The sequence below is a fragment of the Artibeus jamaicensis genome, unplaced genomic scaffold (assembly GCF_021234435.1).
Source record: "Artibeus jamaicensis isolate MK-2021 breed Jamaican fruit bat unplaced genomic scaffold, CSHL_Jam_final contig_797, whole genome shotgun sequence".
Taxonomy (NCBI): domain Eukaryota; kingdom Metazoa; phylum Chordata; class Mammalia; order Chiroptera; family Phyllostomidae; genus Artibeus; species Artibeus jamaicensis.
Window position 1 is genome coordinate 9,745,099 of NW_026521977.1, and position 23,238 is coordinate 9,768,336.

The 23,238-nt window shown below is 48.8% G+C and overlaps 1 protein-coding gene across 2 annotated transcripts in view; it reads left to right on the plus strand.

Annotated features, from left to right (window-relative positions):
* NAV2 (neuron navigator 2) overlaps positions 1-23,238 on the plus strand; it is a 362,959-nt gene that overhangs the window by 127,371 nt on the left and 212,350 nt on the right. For both annotated transcript variants that reach the window (XM_053673061.1, XM_037150498.2), the window contains exons 3-4: positions 910-962; positions 20,904-20,976. In XM_053673061.1, coding sequence (XP_053529036.1) covers positions 910-962; positions 20,904-20,976 — 126 coding nt within the window. The remainder of the gene's footprint in view (positions 1-909; positions 963-20,903; positions 20,977-23,238) is intronic.

Here is a 23,238-nt window from a genome sequence, read left to right on the forward strand (position 1 = left end):
GTGGACGCTTCAGCCCAGAGAGGTTGAGTGACATAGCTGAGGTCACACAGCTAAGAGCTATAGAGCTGGGATTCACACTGGGGTATTTTGCCCCCAAAGTCAGTGTCCTGACGTCTGTACGCACTGCCTGTTTTGTGCAAACTGCAGTTGCAAACTCAGCCCCTCTGTGCGTATCTTGGGCTGCTTCTTGCAGGGGATCCTCCGTACTTGACCTGGGAGTCTGGGCCTCTCTTCCCTGTTATTGGGTATTTGATTTCCAGTTAATCCAGTGCACCTTCTTTTTTTTCGCTTCTCTTAGTAGGTAAGAGCTATTATGACTTCAAAGAGTATCCCAGATCTAATTGGGACTTACTATGTCCAAATGGATGAGCCATTTTTAAGTCTCACTCTCTCATTTTCTCTCTTTGACACCACTTGAGACTAGGATTATTAGTAATCCTATTCATAGCAAGCAGTGTTCATTTTTCTGGCTAAACGTAGTGAAATGTTATCGTCTGAAGCTTCTGTCCCCTGGAGCTGAGTCGGAGCTGGACTAGTCCACTCTGAACCATCCCATCTTTTGTGGGGAGGTTGAGCTCATCTATCTAAAAGCCTAAAGCACACTCGTAGCTCAGCCTGTTCCCCAGTCCGCAACACTTCCACGATGCCCCATCACTCCAAGACTGTCCTCAATGCAGTTGTCTCTGCTTTAGATGATGACGACCTTGCCCCAGCTGTCCCTGGAGGACGGTGGCTTGATGATTAAGTCCTAAAGCTTGCTAGATGCCTCTCAGTGTTTCACATGCCTGTGCTGATCGGACAAACCCCACTCCGGGCCTTGGGCTTGGTTGGCCTCCAGGGTCCCGAACATCACGAAGCAAAGTGTTGGTGATGCTGATTTATTTTTCTGACTCGTGTTTCTTTTTTCAGCAAATGAAAAGATTGAAGACATCAATGGCTGTCCGAAGAACAGATCGCAAATGGTAAGTGGTGCACGGGTAGAGAGCGTTTTCGGTATGTTAGCCCTGCCCCTAGGTGATATTGACCATATCGTAAACATTCACACCATAAGCTTTACTCTGGGGGGATTATATTAATAAATGAACAGCCTTTTCCAAGTAGCTGTGGTCTGCTCTTCTGACATTTGTCGGCATTTACTGAAAAATGGTTGTGGTTTTTATGTAGATGGTGACACAGCAAAAATGAACCATGGCCCTTGCTCTTAGAAACAAATTATGCGGAACTGGGGCAAACACACATTGCGTGGAACTTGGGCTGTTATGACTTGTTCGGCTTCCGCAGAGACCCACAGCAGTTTCTGCCTGTGTGTGGAGCTGAGGCGCAGATGAGGCAGGTGATGGTATCTCTCTACTCCGAAACTGGGGCATGTGGTCTGATTGCCTTTGAAGGTTAGACTGATGTGAAGTCAGAACTGTGACAGCAACTGTATAGTGAATTACATCCATATCATTTTCCATATAAACCTTGACAGGTGATATTCTCTCTGCTGTGATGTGCTTGCTTAAGCTCTGATAGTACAGCTTTTTTAAAAAATAAAAGACTTAAAAAAATCTACTCTTTGTTGCATGTTCTTCACATAGCCTTTGGGTTAAAATTCAGGCTCACTGTTGAGTTGAGAAAACATTGAATTGTGATGCTGTCAGCGCTTAGCTTTTCTCTTCAAAACGCTTTCGAATGTAGATATTTACACGTACAATGTGTGGTGTCAGAGTCTGTTAAGATGATGCTAATACCTGTTTAAAATATGAACGTAGCTACTTAAGGGCAACTTTCTATCCCCTTGGACATTAATTTGCTTCCAGAAACCTAAAACAAGGATAACTTGTTTTCCAACCTCACCTGGCTTCAGGTGAGTAGGCACACTTCGGTAGTCTCACTCCAGAATGCACCGAAGTGACCGGCCTTCCTGGGTGTACTGTCTACTTTTCTGAATTATTTGTTACCCCAGTGAGCTGGACAGAAGAAGCCTTTTCAGTCAGCTTTTTTCATGCAGGAAACTTTTTGTTATAAAGAGGGTGTATGTGTGTGTGGGTGGGGGGGTCATTTTTTCTGTGCACACTCTGAAACACGTTTCTCTTTTGATTTGCCCCCCTGGAGAGTTTTTGTTGATTGGGTGGTCCGATCCAGAGCGACTGTCCTCACACAGGGACATCCCATGTAGACGTCTCAGGGGTGCTTGGACTTTTGGAAGAGCTTGGCTGCTATTTTTGCTACAGCTCCTGCAGCTGTCTGGAGTATTAATAATTGAGAAAATTTGGATGATAGAAGACTTAATTTTAGTGCAAGCATTTTACACATGCAGTCATATCTTCACATGAGAGAGATGCAGTGTCTTCCCTGGAGATGGATTTCAACGCATTGAAGATGGATATCTATAATGATGCCTGGGTAGAACTGACGTTCGAAGGTAGTGAACCTTATTTGGAACATTCGTGTTTTCCACACCTTCTGTTGGGGGTGTTGTCTGTTGTTAAAATCCACTTTCAAACTTAGGAAACAAGATTGTCACCCAGGTCCTTCTGTTCCCATTTAGCTTTCCCTGTGAATATTTTGTTTATAAATACCACCACAGCAGCAGTGTGATTTTGGGGCGGTTTCTCCAGAACTCTTTCAGCTGTGAGAGTACTGGTTTCATTGTCATGGATTTTTTTTTTTTTAGAACAAGGACTATAAAATCCTATAATTGCCTGTGATAATTAGTTGCAGCTTAAGGGCAGGGAAGCAGACATGGTCTGGTGGTAAATGTAGCAGAGAACAGTTCAGCTACAGGATGTGGGCCCAGGAAGATGTGACAACCTCCGCCCCAATCTTCCCCTCTGTAGGAAATGAGAAAGATGATGATAAGGACAACAGAGCCATTGTCCTTTCCCCTATATTACAAAACAGTGACAAATTCATAAGGCAGAACAGGCCTAGGGCACACGGGAAGTCCTGGCAGACAAGCCTGGGTGTTGTTCTAACAGGACAGCATGTGTGTGTGTGAGCACGTGGACCAAAGCATGTCTGCTCATGGGAAGCTTAATTTGAGAGCCATAATATAGTACATGGGCCATCATTTTTAGATTCCTAGATTAACTTCCCAAGTAGGCCATATTTGGGGTGGCTAAAGACAGAGATTTGGTGCTTTTATTTGCTAAAAGTTGCTGGTTTGGAGGAACCAGAGGAGAAGGTAGGTATGTGGAAAGCATCGAGCTGGTAAACGGAGGCTGACACGCAGTGAGTTGAGAACTTGGGCAGTGCACCTGTTGGGAGGTAGCTGTCGCTCCCTGATCATGGTCTGCACGCAGCGAAGGTGTCTACCCCCTAAGAACACAGAGCCCCTTCGGGCGCCCTGAATAAAGGAGCCAAAGAAAAGCAGTTTTGTTTCAGAGCAGGAGGAATGGGTGTGACTCCAGTTTCCAGGGGGTAAATTCATTTCATCTGCCAAACAGTGGGTAAGAACATGAGCTTTGATTTTGTGGGAAGGAGGCAGGCGCCTTTACGTCTTCCACCCACCCTCCCGCTCCTCCTGACCCACAGCTGCCCGCGGCTCCTTTCCCTGCTGCGACCGCTGCTCTTCAGGCGCTGCTTCCAGACCTGCCTTCTTCCCAGAGAATGGGGAACAGAGGGCCGCTACTTGTGGCGTATATACTAGAGAATCCCGGGGCATCGGTGCCCAGCATGGACATGGCCTGGCATACTTCTAGCCAGTCGGTCCACAAACATCCACCGTGCCAACTAATACCAGGCCCTGGGCTAGCCCCTGTGAATCCCCCAGGTGAACAAGACATGACTCCTTCCCTCAGGGAGCTCAGTGACGTGCAGGCAGGAAACCAGAGAGCAAGTGGAATGATTGAACAGTGCAGCTGCTCCCACAGACGTCTGTGGGGCATCGTGCGGCCCATTCCACCCCAGGCAAGGGGAGGTTTTAGAGTCACTTTTAAGGAGTGAGTCTCGAAAGGCAAGGGGGTTCTCCACAGGGGAGTGATGGGTGGACAAAGTTTCCCATTTCTGGAGGATTCGTTCACCTGAGGATGTCACAGACCTTGCTGAGAGAGGTTTTGCAATATGTGTTCATTGATCCTCCCCCAGCTGCTGTGAACTCTGGTGAAATTTCTTCCGGCTTCTCAGAAACATCAGCCCTTTGCCACATGTGTCCAAGGTGAGGGCTGGGGCATAGAAGAGCCTAGTATACAACAGACCCCGTAGGCACAGTGGTCTTTTCAGACCAAGACAAGTCTCCTGCCTTCATCGTCACTCCGCAGATTGCCGCAGCTCACAGAGAAAGCAACCCCCTTCGGACCCAGGAGCAGCGCTTCCTGAAGGAAACTCAACCATGGTCATCAACTGTGGCTGGAAGTTGAACTCCGGGATCTGGAAAATGCAAGCACTCCCTGGTGGGAAATAGCAGTTAATGATTTTAACATCGGCACTGCTGTGCCTCCCCACAGTGCCTTCAGGTTTACAAACAATTTTACGCTCAGGTCCTCCACTCTGCTGTGGCCGGCATAGCACTCCCTGCTTTGGGGTGAGGAGGTCAGAATGCTGGGTAGCAGACGACTGTCCCCAGGGAGAGGCAGAGCCAGGCCCATCGGCATCTGCAAATCCCAGCGTCCATCTGTCAGCCTCGTAAAACAGGACTGTGACCCCCGACTGAGAGGCAGGGGCCAGGCAGTGACTTTCCTTCCCCTGGTGAGCTCGGTCTCGGTCTGACCTGTCTCAGTCTGCCCTGCATGCTTTGGGGGGGCCAAGTCTTTGGAGATAAAGCTGTAGAAACAGCCCTCTCCTCCCCTGCCCTCTCTCCACTCCCTCTCCCCCACCAAACCAGTCCCTTCAGCCCTTAAATAAGTTTGCCTGTGCGTCAGAGCTGCTTAAATGTTTTGTCTGTTTAGTGTTGCCATGGCAACCCAGGGGCATCTTTTTGGCTTTCAAGTGGTGTGGTCAGCAGAGTTATGTGTTAGTTTGGAAAGAGAAACATTGCTTGGAGCTCAGCCAGTGGGCATGGGGGTGGCCCCTGCCTTGCTCCTTGAACTTGCTGGGCTCCAAGACATCAGCTCACTTTTAGAGTCTAGGGATGGCCACTGCAGGGGTGGTTTTCTTTTTAAATCATTATTATTTTAAGTGGCTTGGCTTTCTGTTGTTGATCAGGAGAGGTGCAAAGTTTGCAGGGCCTGCTGACCCTTTCAGTGGAAAGCCCCTGTTTCTCCCTCTGGCTGGCTGGTCTGGGGCCTCCCAGCCCTGCCCACCTGCTTCCTCCGGGCTCTCGGGGAGTCCTCCTGCCCTCTTCCCCGAGAGCATCCCGCCATGGGGCCAGCCTGGGCGTGAGAACCAGACAGGCCAAGTCTGAGTTCCTTCTCCGCTAGTCTGTGGCCTTGAGCTAATTCTTTAACCTTTTGAAGCCTCTATTTACTGTTCTGCAAAGTGGGATCGATAATAATACGTATCTCATAAAGTTTTTATGAGGACTCATAAGGCAATGAAAGTGATAATAATGGATAATAATAATAATAATAATTACAACAAGAAAATATAACCGAAGCCTACAGAGTGTCTGCTTTGTGGCAGGTGCCATTCTCGGTGCCTCACAAATGCCCTCTTAGTTCATCCTCCCAACAGCCTTTTGCGGTACCCCCATTCTCCTAGCATGTGGTCAACACGCAATCTGTGGCGGTTTCTATGGCGATGCTGGTTAGTTTTAGTAGTCATTCATGGGTTTGTGGACGTGGAGCCTTTTGAAGGTCTTAGAAAAGTTACCAGCCCTCTCCTCCCAGATGGTGCCTACCCCAGGATTTTGCACTCGGCCTGAGCAGATCATAGATTCCAGAGCCCAGCCCATGTGCCCCTGGGGCTCTACAGACCCCGAGCTCAGTGCTCTGGCTGCCCCTCACCATGTCCTCTCAGGGGCTCCTGTGGAACACGCCTGCACCTGAGTTCTCCAGGCAGTGGAGTTTGCACTTAGACACAGAGAAGGACAGGGCTCTGGTTTTCAAACTTCTCTTCTCCCAAATAAAAGCGCATGTGGAACCCCTGTGGGAAAGTGATAAATGCTGAATCTAAGCAGGAATGAGTGGCCCAGGGCAGGGCCACCTTTGCCCTGCCCCACCCCCTCCCCATTGTTGCAGGTGCCCCTGAGCCCCTTTCACAAGGGCAGCACCTGGGAAGACACAGTGTGATGAAGCCTAGAAAGAGCATTGGGTGCACCAGCCCTCAGACCCAGCTCTGGTCCTCTGTCCGCCCTCCTTTCTCTGGTCCATAGTCTCCTTCATGGAGAGACAGACTAGGCCTCCTTTCCCCTCTGATCACTGGGCGCTATAAGGCACCACGGCTCAGAGCATGGGCTCCGAGGGCCGGCAGCTCGTGACCCAGGCACGTTCCACTGGCTCTCTGGGGACCAGTTTCTGTAACAGGGATGGTAGTAGTACCTGCCTCATGGCAATGTTGTAAGGCGCATGAGATGACCTGCGTGAAGCACTTGCTCACTGTGGGCACAAAGGAAGCATTCAGTAAATGTTAACTCTTGATAGAATAATGATTTTTTGAGGTACCTGTGTAGTTTTAAAGAAAATGGCATTTCAAGAATGGCCAGCTTCACCTTTAGGGGCAGGGGCTTATTACACAGTGTGGCCCTGGATAATCCACTTGGCCTCTCCACACTTCCCAGCCCCCCACCCTGAGGACCGTGGGAAATGACACTGCCCCAGAGGGCGATTGTGAGGTTTCTGTGGGAGAACTTACATTTGAGGAGAGCTCATGATGCACAGAACATGTTAAATGCTTTGCCTAATTATTACAGGTTTCCTCAAAACGGTCCCATGGAGTAGATGCCATTATTATCTGTATTTTGCACATGGAGACTGAGGCTCACCTAGGAGGCAGAGTTGGAGCTTGAACCCAAGTCTCTCTAGCTTAAGAGGGTGTGGCGTTTGTTTGTTTGTTTGTTTGGTGACAGACAGCAGGCAAAGTAAGAATAGTCTCCACCTCACCGGTCCCTGTTCCCCTCATTTTTCACTTGTGGATACAGCCGAATCAGCTGGGTTTAGCTGGGAGGTAGCAAGCAGTGGGGCAAACGGATTACTTGTGGACAGGGCCTGAGTTGACCTGCTGAGGGAAACTTAAGAACAAGGGGCAGGTGGCCCTTTGCAGAAGGCAGGCTCTTCAGATGGCCTTGAGGAGCCCTGGCGCCAGGTACTTCTGACTGTTCTCCCCAGAACTTCCTGGGCCAAGGGAAGGCCATCTGCAGCAGGATCAGGTTTCTAGGCCCAGTGACCTTGAGCCCTCCCAGCAGCTGCAGAAAGCTGGCCACATGCCCGGGGGTGTCTGAGATCCTTGGGCAGCTGAGGTGCGTCTGCTCTGGGCCCCCAGGCCTATTTTTACACGGCCGTGAAGGCGCACATATGTTATGGAACAAGAAGGCATGAAGAAAAGTCCACAGGCCACTTCGAATTTAAAGAAAAGTAAAAAGTGTCCAGGGCCGATGTCAGCAGGAAGCATCCACTACCTCCCACTCAAGGCGGGACATCCGCCATCATTGCTGGTGTTTTGGCCAGAATTCTTTTCAAAGATGGTGCCATCTTCCATGTGTGTCTCTACATCTCTTTGGTCACACCTCTGCTTGACACTATCAGTGGCAGCCCATTTCCCTCTCCATACACTCGAGCACACGAGAGGGAAGGGTCTTCACAATCTGGTTACCAGTATCTCTCGCCACTTGGCCACTTAGATTCTGTGTCCCCAACATACTGGAACTTGGGGTGCCCCAAGGCGGTCGTGTACCCTCACGCCTTTGTACTTTGCTGCATGCTCTTGTCTACTGAGAAGACTTTATGATCATCCCACCTGGGTATTGTAACCTTTAATATTCAGGCCAATTGTTACTTTGAGTAGTCGAGATAATTAGGTGTCTGTTGTCTGTTGTGTCCCCGGGTGTCCTGTGCCTGCATTTCTCATAACACTCTCTGGCGATTGTCCATGGACTTATATATATTCTCGGAGGAGACACCATGTCTTCCACCTGAGTATCCTGAGTAAGCATCTATGACTTACATGACTGGCCTGTAGTAGGTATTCAGTAAATGTTGGTTGGGTGGATGGGAAGATCAGTGAGGCAGCCAGCCTGGCCTTGCCCCTGTGACCAGAAGACTGTAACATCCCATCATTCTCCTGTCACTCTCTGTAGCTGAGCAGTGATTTGAGCACTGGCTGTGAACTTGATAGTTCTGTGTGGGAGTTAAGCAATGGGTATTTGACCCAGTTCTGAAAATATCTTCCATTCTCTTAATTCCTTCCTTCCTTGATTTATTCAGAGGATCCGAATAGGATGTTGCTATTAATTTTTAGGCATCTCTGTAATTACCAGAAATTAATATGGATAACAAAAATGGTAAGGCTTTGTTTGTTTTCAGTGTTTTATGTGTTTTAACTCATTTTATTGTCATATCAACCCCCTGGGACAAGAAATGAATTTTGTCTGTTCAGTGAACGGGTGGGAGAGCTGAGACCCTGACGTCTTTGCTGTGCCCTGCGAGGGGCTGACTGAGAGTCATGTCAGAGGATATCTCGTCCTTTTCCCGTGTGCTGCAGAGCCCAGGGTTACTGTCTTGGTCCCTGGTGCTGTCCGTGTTTTTATGTGATAATAATAATAACAATAATAGAAAACCTTTATTGTATACACTTACAGTTGGGCGCTGTTTTAGACATTTTATCTCCATTAGCCAATTTTATCTTCATAAATCCATTATTATTCCCATTTCACAGATGAGGAAACTGAGGCAGAGAGAGGTTGAGTAACTTGCCTGAGGTCGCACAGCTACTAAGTGACACACTAGGGTTTGAACCCTGGAAGCCTGGTTCTAGAGTCCATTCCCTGAACTCTACGCCATTCACCAGTGCATATAAGGAAATGGACCGAAGGAGGATAAAACACTGACTGTGATGTGGAGGTGCAACAAATACATTTGTCATCCTAGCCCCTCACAGAGGTATGGGCTGAGCCTTGGGATGATTCATTACATCATGGGAAGGAGATTTGGGTGGAGCAATAAGCATGGACTCTGGAATTGAGCAGACCTGGGTCTCACATACTGGCCATGTGTGCTGGGTGTGTGACTGAACCTGAGCCACAAGCTTAGTTCAGGTCCCAGAAGGTCTTCTGGTAGAAGGTCATCTACCAGAAGGTAGATGAAAATCTGTGTACCTCCTAAAAATTGATCGTGCAGCTTTTAAAGAAAGGACATGATGATCTGGCAACACTAAGGTATCACTTCCCAGGCAAAAGTTGGTGAAAACTGAGTAGCAGCTGGCCCTTTAGGTACGTGAGGCAGCGGTGTCCGGCCTGTGGCCCACAGCCCACACGCTGCCCAGGACAGCTATGGATGCAGCCCAATACCAAATTACAAGTTTTCTTAAAACATTATGAATTTTTTTTTATGATACTGTGTCACAGTGTATTTTTTTAAAGATCTTATTTATTTATTTATTTTTAGAGAGAAGGGAAGGGAAGGAGAAAGAGAGAAACATCAGTGTGTGGTTGTCTCTAATGCACCTTCCACTGGGGACCCAGCCTGCAACCCAGGCATGTGCTCTGACTGGGAATTGAAGCAGCAACTCTTTCTCAGGTCTGTGGTCAGTCCATTGAGCTACACCAGCCAGGGCCCGTGTCACAATGTATTTCATGTGTGGCCCAAGACAGCTCTTCCTCCATTGTGGCCCAGAGATGCCAAAAGTTCGGACACCCCTGGGCAGGGTGTGTTTGTCATGCTCCTACCATTCCCTAGTGTCTTACACCCAGCCCATTTTAGTCACTTGTCATCTGCCTGCACCCTTGCACACATTGAATGTTTTTCTGCTCCAAACTATTGTATTCCTGCATGGAACTTCCACAGAAATCCTAAGCCCTGACATGGTGGTTTGAAAGATACTGTTTTCGGAACATTTTGACTTTGAAACAGTGCCTTTCAATGTTTATATTGCTTTAAATATTTCCTCCTGCACCTGAAGATGTAAAACACTATAAATGACTGTGTGTTCACAGATATCTTACACAAACCATGCTCAGAAGGATGTGGGAGAAGTCACTTGTTCCTCAGGGAAGTGTCCTTTGTCCTTTTGATGTAAAGGTTGGCTTGGCTTGGTTGGACTGGCTAGGTGCCACACTGCGGAAGGACCAGGGCAGGGGACCTGATGAAACAGCGGTTGTGCTTCTCTTCTTCAGCGTTAGTGAAGCTCTTGTTCTTTGTTAATCCCTTGCAGTTACAGCTTTAAGGCACTTTCTGTTAAGTGTTCAAATTCCCATTGTGCCCTTTAATAACTGCAGTTTCAGGAAGGCACCTTGTGCCTCCGTTGCCCCATCTGGAGGGTGATGAGGAAGGTAGACACGATCTACCTTCTCTTGTGGTGGAAATGAACTGAAATAATAATGTATGGGAAAAAGCACAATGTATGGGAAGGAAAGAATTTAGCCCAGGGCTTTGTTTTTTTTGAAGAGCGCAAACACTAGTTTCTCGTGAGGCCTCTATCAGTCTTTCGAGAAGGGAATCAGTATCCCCTTTCTGCTGAAAGGAAAGCTGAGGCTCAGGGGAGTTAAGTGTCTCACCCAGAGATAGCCAGGAAACCCTGAGAAATCCATGGTTTCCCAGGTCACCTCTGCTCCTGTGAAATCCTTAATTTCCCTCTCCCCCATTAAAATTTTTCAGTCCCAATGCAGATGGTAACTCTTTGGCATGAGTCGGCTTTCCTTGCAGAATATATTCGGTGGGTCAGAGAGATTCCCACATTGGCGGGAGTGTGGTAGCAGGGATGTAGGTTTGGATGGGCAGCAGAGCCAGATCCACATCTCAGCTTTCTTGCCCTTTGCCCTGAAGGAACAGAGAGGCAGGAGGAGAGAGGCGTGCAACCTGGGTTTTCCTCACTAGCAAAGGATAGCCTGTGACTGTTCATGGAGGTTCTGAGATGAATCAACCCAGAACTAAAGCCTTCCCTGTGCCCCATCTACTCTAAGGGGAGAAGAAACCCTAACTAAAGCTAAAGCAAAGGGCCTTTAGGGGTTAGCCCATGGATGGAGTGTCTTCTGATTTGATGTTTTCTTCTATATCATCCTCAGTCTTGTGAGGCTCCTTTGAGAGACACTTGCAGAGATTTTTTCGGGATTTACTGACGCTTTGTTTTATAAATGGCTGAGAAGTGTTCTGTTTTCATAGTCACCCCACAGTTTAATTTTAGCCTCCAGGAGGAGGGTGTCTTCCTAATATGTTGGTCTCCAGGTAGAACGCTATGAAATAACCAATACCTAGCCACTTTTTTACTCACCAAAACCGCAATTTTATCTGGTTCAGCTGACTATTTGTCAAAGACAGAAATAGTAGCCAGGCTTAGCACTGCATGACGAGTGAAACACTGTCACTGTTTCCTCAGAGGTGGAGCAGGTACCTGGTAGCTGTGGAAAGCTCGAGGATATTCTGTAACAGAGACCTTCCTCGTCTAGTTCGTTCTTTGCCGGTGACTTGGACCACGCCTCGGACACGCTGGCTGTGGCAGGAAGCAGGGCTGAGAATGATTTAATATTAATAGTCTTAATTAACATTGTGTCATTTCTGATTTGGTTAGCATGTGGCTTTTCGCCTTGGTCACAGATTTTAGAATTTGGAACTATTTGCCAAATCTCGTTTCTTGGTATAAAGTACTTTGTGTATGACTTGCAGAATCTCCAAAATTACATACTAGTGATCCCCAGTGGTCTAGAATTCAAGGTGGTAGCCGTACCTACCAGCAACTTTTGAAGTTGATAGAGGTAATATATGTAAAATGTCCTAGAATGAGCCTGGCATGGAACAATCACCTCCTCCATGCTAGGAACAGCAGGAATTGGGGAGAAAAGAGAAGGGCGGTTTTTGAGTTGGATCTCCTGCAGAAAGGAACACTACAGGGGGACGTACGTAGGCAGAGGAGAGGCGGACAGCGCCTTTGTTCTAGCCATCACCACGTTGGGAGCCAGTGTCCTGAAGGATTTGGGACTGAGTGTTGAACATTCAGACTTACCTGCTTGGCCTTGCTTTCCTGGTCAGCGGTGCTTTGAGGACATGCCTGGCACCTCTGTACCCTGCTGTCTGTGGAAGTGCCGGGTTGAAACCCATGGATGGGCCACTCGAGAGCAACCCAGAAGAAGCATACGCTGCAGACCTTAGCAATCTGGCTGAGCCGCAAAACTGAATCCAGCAGGCTTGTGTGTGGGAACTAGTCACCACGGGGTGAGCACGTCCCGCTGTTGGCCTTCATCTGCAGATGACCCCGTTACCCTGTTCCTTTATGTGTATTTGTTTTGTGGGTGAAATGACATGTTCTAGTGGTCTTTCCAAAACTGAGGATTCGCCGCTCTCTGGGGAATATCAAGGATCTGCTGTTCTGTTTAGTTTGGCGTTTATATGCTGCTGCCTCTGGAAGACTTCGTGGTGGCCTGTGGGTTTCAGCATGTGCGTGTGGCTCTGATTCGGAGGGAACCGGCCCTTCAGAAAAGAGCATAGTGAGTCGGTGTCAGGCTTTTCAACAGGTGAGTCGATAGGTGTCAGTTGGCGCTTTCCTGAGCTCTGTTTGGTGGGGCGATGCCTGCTTACGGTGAGCCCTTCCCAGGAGGCTGTCTGCTCTGGGATGGGGGAGGGGTGGGGGGACCATGCTGTCCTGTCACCACTGTTTCCCCCTCCCCTAGAGCAGGGCCCGTAAGAGACTATATGTTCTTTCATTGTTTTTCAAGGAAGGAACGAGGCTACCAAGTTCCAGCTAGTTCCTGGGTGAAATTCTCCAGTAGGTGCCTCTCCCTCTGGTTCAGGAGGCAGCCGTGCGTTTGTGGTCCACAGGTCAGGTTTTCTCATTAAAGTTGGAATGAGTTGGGAAGCCCCTTTGAAGGTAAAGCCAAAGTATTTTTGCAAGAAAACAAAAATTTCTTTTTAACAAAACTACTTGTCTGAGGTCTTATGTAACTTGATAGGGGATACTCTGACCAGAAAGCTTTTTGGACAGGGAGAGCCGATTCCGACAGGGTTAACGTGAACTCCAGCCACAAGGCACCCATTCTTAGGTCTGGTGTCGGGTAACTAGCAAGTCTCAGCATGTCACAGCTCCCTGATGACCTTCGCGTTCAGGAGAGGCCATTGATGTCTGGTATTCTGCCATCGCGGAACTGTGTGAGGAAAGGGTCTTTTTAAAGCTCTCGGTAAACTTCTAGGCCCTTAATATGTGCCAACCCAAATTCGAGACTAGAAGCAATTAATAATTTTCTAGGGTTGTATGGATAATCTTGCAGGGAACCAGAATCTGGTGTGGAGTCCAAAGTCCCTATTTTTTTCAACAGATAATAATTGTGACGGAATATAAGTACCCCTGGAAAGAGGTAACACTCAGGAAGCCTGTAGCAGTTCTTCTGCCTTGGGGTGAATTAGTTCATCAGTGTCTTTTCAAGAGAGGGGACCGGCGTGGCTCAGTGAGTTGGACGTTGTCCTGGAAAGCAAAAGGTCGCAGGTTTGATTCCCAGTCAGGATATGTATGAGAGGCAGCCAATCGATGTTTCTCGGTCCTTCTTTCTCACACTGGTGTTTCTCTCCCTCTCTTTCTCCCTCCCTTCCCCTGTTTCTATTTGTAAATAATTTTTTTTTAACGGCGAGAGAGAGTTGGTGAGGGCCAGGCATGACATGGAGTGATGGAAAATCCCAGAGTCCTGGTAGCTGGGCTTGAGGGGAAAGCCGGGAGCAGGGAAGGGAAGGCGGCTGGAGAAGCCGGTCTAATTCTCTGTCTTCCCAGGTCCCACCCCACACACAGCTCGGGGCGTGTTACGGCCTTGGAACTATTCCCCTATGATGTGCACATCAAAAGTGACAATACGGTAACAAAACTGCCCGTTATTGGACCCTTTCTCAGCGTCACACATAGGTCGTCTCACTTGGTGACAACTTCTACCCTATGTATGAGGTGTCATAAAGCCCGTTTTACAATTTAGCCCACTTGCAGAAGATCATGGTTTAGTAAATGGCAGCATAGGATTTGAACCCGGACTTTTCTGCCCCCAAAACCCTGTGTTGTATTTCCTAAGTATCATTCCTTAACTTATTCATCCCCCTTTAGCATTTGTGTCCAGCTGCTAGTTTCGAGGCCTCAGCTTGGAACAGCCCCTTTGGAGGATGCTAGGAAGTTACCGGTCTTTACTCTGCAGGTGTTAACAGGAGAAAAGATGCCTGGAGTGGTACCATGAGTGAACGCACACGGAGGCGTCCACTGGGTCTCTCTGACAGTGCGGAAGCCCAGGAGTGCTTTCTCCTCTGAATGACTGTCTAAAAGGGGACCCTCTGCAGGGTGCAACCCTGAGGGTGTATTATGGGAGCCTCCAAAATAAGGACTGACTTCTGCACCTTTAGTTACAGCCCTCCTCCCCGGTTTCTCTCTTTGCTTCAGGGGAAAATCGAGAAGTCAGAAAATAATAGGAAAATGAAATATTCTAGGCAGTTGGAGAGATAGTTGCGGAAGGAATTTGAGATTCTTGTTTTTAATTTTTTCTGCTCTAGAGACTTTTTTTTTCGGTACCCATATGGACTTACCCATTTGCTGTAACAGCAGAGAGACTCCTACAGAGTTTTTTGAAAGGAATTTTTGACCACAGTGTTGGAAAGCTGAAGTTATAAATACTAGAAAAGATAAGGTGGACGGCATTGCCAAGTCAGAGGAGCTGGGCAAGGCATTAAAGCAGCAGCAGAAACAGACCGGACAGGAGGACTCCAGCCCCCTCCAGCCCGAGTCCCACGCTCTTGTTTAAGCTTTCAGCTCCAAAGCCACCAGGAGAGATAGAACTGACTGGCTGGGAGCTTTGACGCTCCACTGGCCCAAGCTGGGTCAGGGGTCTGGAACCCCTGTACTGCTGGACACATGGCTTTAAGCCTCCGCCAGGCAAGTGGCAGCCTGTGGGGCTTACCCACGAGGGGAGATGCTAGCACACAGTCCCTCACCTGGAGAATTTGAAATGCCACTGTGCTTTGTTTTATTGGGGGGCCCCTGTCTAAGATTACAGCTACAGTATCCAGACCCTGCCGGCTCTGTCCCAGGGGGCTCTACAGCTGCAGGACCACACTGGAGCCCATGTGATCCTTTGATGATGCTGACATAGGTGGACGCCTCCCCCTCAAAAAGCTGGGCAAGTCCTGCATCAGGTTGCGGCCCCTAGGAATGCAAAGGAAAGAGACAGATAACCCTGGGGAGACAGGCATTTAGGAGGGCATTTCTCTGAAGTACGTTTTGCTTTTTGGTTTGGTTTCATGATTAGATTTCCATTTTTCTTCTTTTCTATATTTATTTTTGGAAAGAGCCAGAGGAAGGAGTGTCAGAGGGTTAGATACGAAACAGACCTCCCTAGCGCACGTGACCACAGACCCCGACATTCCCTTTCCGTTCCTCCCTGACTCCGTGCCCAGCCCGGATGTCTCTGCAGCCCCACCTCCGCTGCTTCAGCCATCCCTGGCATCCTTGGGCTTTCCGACTGGAAGGGCTTGGTCTCCCTGCTGTTGCCATGGTAATGGGGCAGTGACAGGGCTTCCCTAAGAACTGGAAGGACCCCTGCCCTCTCTCCTTCACCATGTCAGCTCCTGAGTGCAGCCCCCTGTGGCCAGCCCTGTGCTCTTGCTCAGTGTCATCTGTATTGCTCTTCCATGCCCACTGGCCCCCAGCCACGTGGACTTTCTTTTGGTTCCCAAATGTGGTACGTTGCATTCTGCCTGGAAGCTCTCAAGCATTAGGTTTTCTATGATGGGTACGTTCTTTTCTTCCCACTCTGGATTCCCAGTGAACTCTTAAGTCTAGGCTCAAATTCTTTCTGTCAACAGATATTCTTGAGTACCTATGATGTGTTCCATGCTATTTTAGGGGTTTGGGGCTACATCAGTGAATAAAACAGACAAAAAGCCCTGTCTCTGTGGATGCACTTGCTCTCTCTTCCTTAAGAAATTCTCACCTGATCCCTGTCCCCCAGGCTAGACCAAGTCTTGTAATACATGACAGGTGTTATTTGTGTACTGTTTATTTCATGTCAGTTCCCTACATCAGACTGTAAGCTCTACAAAGTGGTGATTACGTCTGTTTTATTCACCCCTGTATACCCAGTAGCTGCACACTGTCTGACACCCAGGAGGTGTTAAGTAAACATAGATGAAGTGGATGAATGAATGAATGATCATTATTATTGTTGGCAAGTCGTGGTATCAGGTGTGGAGATCACACACCTAGAAGAAAGTTGTTTGAGTTGATCTACGAGGCTTATGAAGAAGACTCCACACTGTGCTTTCCAAGTCCCAGAACTCGCAAGTTCTCACTCATCGTTGGCTGGGTCCAGGTCTCCCATTGCTGAGGATGGAGGCATTTCATGATTTAAAAAAAAGTCTAGCTTCAGTTCAGCAGCTGTTTGCCTCCCCTCTCAGTTTCACACCCCCAGGTTGGAGATCTCCAAGGGAAGCCCCAGGGAGAAACTCAACTCAAAAACTGGCACCCCTTTTACTCAGGGTCCGGAGCCCCATCTTCCCCTGGGCTGCGGTGTTGCCGTTAGAGGCGGTCTTCATTTGCATCCACCATTTTCACACGCTTTGCACTCATCTGCGCTGGTATTCAGAGAAAAACGCTGCCATGACAACTGCCACAACAGATGGTATTTGTTCAGTCTCCAAGCTTCCGAGGAGCTACACAGCAGTGCTTCCGAGGTTTGCATGTTTTACGTTATCATGAGACCCAGTCCAGCCGTCATCAGGGTTGAAATGTGAAGTTTTCCATTTGCCTCCTGTCCCCTCTTCTCTTTCCAGTAGTTTGGCACTTGTTTTGATTTCCCTTGCTCTCTGGCTGTCTCGGGTGGAGCTCTATGTCTGGATGTGGGAGACAAAGGCTACAGCATACGTAGTCCCTGGGAGGTGCTCTGCCAAGTCTGACGTTCAGAGACCATTGAGAAACTCTTCAATGTTAGGATGGAGACTGGCTGAGACAGGGAGAATGGCTTCATTGCAGGTGTTTGCTACTGGGTGTTCACGGACTGCACGGGCTGGAGGCCGCATGTGGCACCAAGCAAAGGAAGCCCTGGGAAGTGCACCTTGGTCTAAACCCTAACTCTCCCTCATTCATCCAGCATCTGCCTGCTCCCAGGGTCTCTGAGCCACACTGTGGTTCCACTTCTGGGCTCCAGGCTTCCACCCCAGCTAGTGCCGTGAACTTCAGGGACTCCAACCCAGAGCTATGGCAACAACTAGAACAGCCTTCTCACCCTGCCCCCCTCGGCACCACTGGAATGTCCAAGTTAGTACAGATTTCTTCAGCTAATTTTGGAAAGCAGTTTATATTGGCCGCTATGTGTTAATGAACAGCCTTGGCTGTATTTACATACTTTGCTGGTTAAGAGTCTTTTCCTTTGCTCTGCCCCCCCACTTTGACTGGGGCTTCATCTCAAGCTGTGTGTCTGGATCACACATGAGCCCCGGTAGAGAGGGGCCCAGGGACACCCTTGCGCTGTAATGAGGTCCAGGCTCCTGCCACCTGGTCGTTCCCCTTCCAGGGTTTGGTGGCAGCTTGCAGTCTCAATGGGACATGAAGATGGGTGGTTTACCTGGACAGTATTTGGAAGGAAACCTTAAGGTGAATTTTAATCACAAGAGAGCCTGGATCAAAGAAACCTTCTCGCCTTCTGATCTCATTCCAAGTGAAGCCGGAGGTTGGAATTCACATCTGACCCAGCTCTGCTTCCCGGCTCCGCTGTCTTCCTGGGGTGCAGATGAAAAGCGCGTGGGGCTCCGCCGCCGGGTCGGGAGTGATTTTTAACCTCCACAGAGCGTTATTAAAGAATGGATTTGAGACTCAGGAATGTTTTCTGAGCTCCTCCTGTGAGCATAGTAGAGGGGAAAGAAAATTCAAGGCTCCTGATGGGCATAGGAATTGTCTTTTAAGTGATGCCCCCAGTTCTTGTTTCTGGTTTTAACATTTTCAGGGGGTGCAGCCTAGCCATGTGTGTGCTACTCCTGTTTCACCTCTTCAGGAAAAAGCACCTCTTCTCTTCACCTAACGAGGGAAGGTCCTCACGCTTCCCTTGTTCATATGCTCTGGTTCTCCCTGAAATGGATGGAGGTAGGGGTGTGCGTTGAATGTGTCTGTGAGCCCCAAAGAGAAGCATCAGATAAACATGGGCTCCTGGACAGGGAGGAGGACTCTGGACCATCACCACCAGGAGGACCGAGAACCGTGCCTGGCCCGGAGCGGACATGCGAACTACTGTGTTGACTGGATCAATGATTAAAAGGATCGTGACGCTCGGGTGCATCAATCTTGGCCCTGTTGACATTTTGGATTGGGTAACCCTTTCTCGTGGGGGCTGTCCTGTGCAATGTAGTGTGTTCAGCAGCATCCTTGGCCTCTACCCACTAGATGCCAGGAGGCGATCCCCACCTAACCCCACCCCTGTTGTGACAACCCAAAGTGCTGCCAGACATTGTCACCGGTCCCCTGAGGGATGGAATCCTTGCCCCTTCTCTCCTGCTCTCCCCCCCCAATGGGGAACTACCGATCTAAATTATGAAATTCATGGGAAGAATAACAGGGCTTTAAAAATCAACAGGAGGAGAAAAGTATTCTAGGTAACTTATTTATAATAATTCATTGCTTTAATAGATTTTAACATTAAAAGAAAGCCCAGTGGGTAGCTGAATTGAAGTATGCCCAGGGTAGCCTTGCAAGGAGAAATTACTGTACACTTTAAATGCTATGTGTCGAATGCTCCATGAATGGGATAAGCAAATGCTCTTTATGTTCCTGGAAGGCGATTTCTACAGATACAACACAGAAGCAGAGCCGGGTTTTCCCTGGACATGTCAGTGGTGACTTTTAGTTTAGTGTCACACAGCTGCACTGTCGGTGAAAACACCTAGCTCGGGTCAGTCCGTTTACATGACACGTGCCAGGATAACATCAGGTGGGCTATTTTATTTTTCAGCATTAACAGGTTCAGGGGTGGTCAGCTTTTTCTTTTCCTCATTTTCTATGAGAACATCACTGCCAAAGCCTCGTTTATCGGCCATGGGCATGATAATATATTAAAGAAATAGGATTGTAGGTAGAGACAAGGGGTAGAAGAGGAATTTTACAATTTTGCCTGATTTAAATATTAGTGCCTCTCTGTGGGAGTGACAAGTCCTTGTGAGTTATTTTGGCATATTACCACTGTGTTCAATAGCATAAATGAGGACTGGTAATTATGTTCTCAAAATCGGATTTTGTCATGGGGTAAGATAGCATTGAGAGGTATAATTTTTATTATTCTTACAAACAGAAGCAAATTGCTCTAAAACACCTTCCACGGGGACTTCTGTCCATGCCCTTCCTTCCTTCCCCGCCCCCTCCCTCCAAGATGGAAGCACCTGGCCATCACTGTCAGCCATTCTGGTCTGCGCAGAAGGAAGGAGAGTTAAAAGGGATCTCACTGTAGAAGTGAGATCTCACTTCCTCCCTCTCTGTAGAAGTGATCTTCTGTGGTGGTGGCAGGGGTACCCCATAGCATCAGCATTTATTTAGTTTGCAGGAAATTGCATTCTGCCCCTTTTCCTTGAGATGAAAAAATGTCCCCTTGAAGTGTGCTGGAGGCTGGGAAAGAGATGGGAACAAACCTGAGCTAGAAAACACCACAAACTCGGGGTTGATGGATTCTTCTAAAATAAGTGCAGTTTTATTTAAGTGTGCCAAAGCTTAATTTAAATCATTCGGAAGATGTGAAGATTGAGAAGGAAAGTGCCGGGGTCAGGGAGGGGGACGTGACCTTCAGGAAGACCGCTAGAAGACTGGAACAGACTCTACTCCCACTAGAGCTGGTAACATGCAGACACCTCACTCTCTGGCTGTGAAGGAGCCATCAGAATATGGCTCAGGGACAGGGAAGGAAAAAGGTCACATGTACACTGTGAAAGACAGTCATTTATTAGTGAAAAACAAATTCCGTGAATTAAATACTGGTTTGGGTTCTTAAGAATGCTGGGAGGTCAGGTGCCTGGGAGGTCAGGTGGGTGTCAGGTGGTTGGGGAGATAGGGGGATCTCCACTGTGAAATGGCAGTTGTGGAAATTCAAAGACCCCTGTGTCATGTCAAAGGCAATTCCTTTCACTTGTGGTCACCATTGACGTTAATCAAGCCCGAACATTTTCCCCGTAGACCAAAACATAATTAGCCCTGACAACTGAAGTTGAATGTGACCTTTGGGAATGACCTGATTTTTTGTGTGTGTGGGCTGGACGTTGGCTCACCCTTGACCATGGCATCAGCCCTGGCAAAGGTGGGAGGCCTCCCGGTCTCTGCCCCGTGGGCCCCTTCTTGCCACAGAAAATACGAAGGGCCAGAGGGGTTTAGCAGTCACAGCCTTCCCTGTGCCCCTGCGATGCCTGCCATCCTGAGAATTTTGTGAGTAAACACTCCCCAGATTCCTGCTGAAACTCCCGTTCATGTTTGTACATTTGACTGCCTGCTGCCTTGGCAGCTAGAAATTTCTCCCAGCTGCTGGTGGACGGGTGGGTCTCCTAACCTTGTCCCCACCTCCGTGTTTCTGGCAGCTGCTCAAGTCTTCAGGATTGCGCCAGCGACGTTGATCAGCATGGGAGCTCCAGCTCCACCCCGGTTATTTTTGGCAGTTGTGAGCCATTCGAGGCCCCGACATTTGGCTCCGTGTGGTTGGGATGTTAGGTAACCCCTTCCTGTGCAAGTACAGACAGAGGAGAGTCCTGACCTGCATCCATTCCTGTCCTTCTGTTGTTCCATGTCAAGAACTTCAGCGAATGCACAGGGAACCCTCTCTCCCCGACATGGCACTTTGTGTCTAATGAGAGGTGGCTCTGGAGAAGGCTGAATTTTTACTGAGTGTATGTTGTTGTGTTTTTTTTTCCTCCTAGATTGAAAACATAGATGCCTGCTTGAACTTTCTGGCAGCTAAGGGAATAAACATTCAGGGGCTGTCTGCAGAAGGTGAGTCAGCGCCCGTCACAAAGCTGCCTTTTCGTCACTGGGAAGGCCCACCTGTCACTAATTGACAGCATGAATGCAGCTAAGACGCGAGATGCTGGTGGCCTCTTCTGCTTTTGTCTTCCTCCTGGTTCTGAGGCATCTCAATGCTCGTCTGGACGTGAGGGTGCCAACTTTTTGACAACGGAAAGAATCACTCCGGGAATGCATATTCAGCCATGTTGGCCGTGTCTGTCAGAGCAGTGAAGACAGCGCTTGCTCCTCTTTTAGAGGGGCTTAATCAAACAATGCCGATTTTATTCCCTTGACTAGTAGTTCGGTTAATTATCAAGCCGGGCCTTATCTGTGGGAGAGAGAACACTTAACCACAGAACATATTTAAAATGCACAGTTCCCAGGGAGAAATGCCCAGTCCTTATCTTTTACTTTTATTAGAAGAAGCAGTACTTTTCCTAGCTTAAAAAAATTAAAAAGCACTTGCTATATTAATGAGATGCTACATTTTGACACCCTGATTAGTTTTTAATTGACTCACATTTGGTGGCTCATTAGCCCATGAGCGTTTGCCGGTGGTGTGCTATTCAGTTAGGTCTTGGTCTGGAGATGGCTGGTGTGAATTCCCAGCCTCCCCAGGCAGCATCTCGCTCTGGAAACTTGCCCTCTCTCTCCTGTTTGTAAATACAAGCAGCTGCCAGCTCCAAAGCTGCCATAGGCCCCGGTATCCTCCCAAACTCATTAGGCTGCACCTGCCTCCACTTTTCCCAGAACAGGTAAAGCAGTTTGGGTTTCGGATGACACCACTTTTCCCTAGCAAGGTTGGGTTCCGAAAAGATGCCTGTTAGCATCTACTCTGGTGGTCAGGGTGGGGAGGAGGGGAGCAGTGAGGAAGGACGCAGCCCCTTGGAGCAGGTAAGTTTGCAAACGTGCTGGATTCCTTTGGGGCCTGCTTCTTGCCTCTGCTGTGCTGTGCAGGGAAAGCTTGCTCTTCCTGGTCGTGTTTCTGAACTGCAATCTCTTCCAGGGTTGGGGGCAGGGGATGGCTGCATCCGGTGCCTCGTGGGTGTGTTGTGTCTTCGAGTGGAAGCCCCCTTGTGGGCACTCCAGTGTGCAGGGCCTGGCGCAGGTCAGGCACGGTCACCCTGCTGCTTCCAGAGCTCTCTGAAGCAGCTGTTGGGTGGGGAGCCCTGTTCCCAGCTCTGAGAGGAGGGTCCTTGGTGGGTTCCCTCGCCCTTGGGGCGTGATCCCTCCTCCAGGGGGTTGAGTAAGGTCCGTGTGGAAGGACATGTGGGGTTCACAGTGCTGGGGCGAAGGATGATTGGTGAGTGGTGTTTCATGGACAGGTAGGGAGACACAGGTTACCCTTCTGAGGAGGGTATTTCCTCCTGGTGGAGAGTTCCTGTGCCTGCCTGTAGGTGGCAGGCACACCCTCCTCCTGGTTTCTGGGAGGATTGGCCCCTGGCCTGTGCCCCCAGTCTACTCTGTAGACTTCTACAGAGTCTGCTGAGCAGCAAGGAGTCTCTGGGTTGTGGGCCTCTGGCCACTCTGCCATCTCTTGACCCCCAATTGCCCTGCCTTCTGCCTTGTTCATCTCCACACACCCCTGACCACTGAAGTTGAAATTTATAATAGGCTAAGTTTACAGGTGAGGACACTTTGGCTTAAAGAGGTTATAGGTGATATCCCTAAGGCTTGTAGCCAGCAAATGGCAGAATCAGGACTTGAACCCAGGTGTCTGTGACTTCAGAGCTGGGTGCCTTTTTAGGACAGCAGGTGGATAAGATCTAGGCATGCCATGTACAGGTAGAAAACAGCAAAAAAGACTGAGAAGTTTTGTTCACTGGACCGCAGCATCAGAAGGTGCTGGTGGAGCCCGGGAGGCGTGTCCTGCAGAGACGCTCAGCCCTCACCCTTTGTAGATGTTGCAGCCTGTGAGTCTGGGTATAGAGAGGCGCAGGGGCAACCAGTGTGTTGCAGTATCAGTTACTGGGGTATAGCTATGAAGTTGGCATTTATGGCATTTCAGTAACTGCCCCCAGCTGTGCTGTTTTGATCCCACATCTTTCCTGCTGAGTCGAGACTCACTCAATGATATCTTGGCTGAATCTGTAACTCTTCAGTCATGCTCATCATTAGAACAGTTTTATGCCAATACTTATGACTCAGTCTTGTGTGTTTTTAAACTTCAAGCTCAGACTCTACTCAAAGCTCCTTTCCCCCATGCCTCCCAGTGCAAGCGGCTTCGGAAGGTTGAAGGGGGCGCAGACA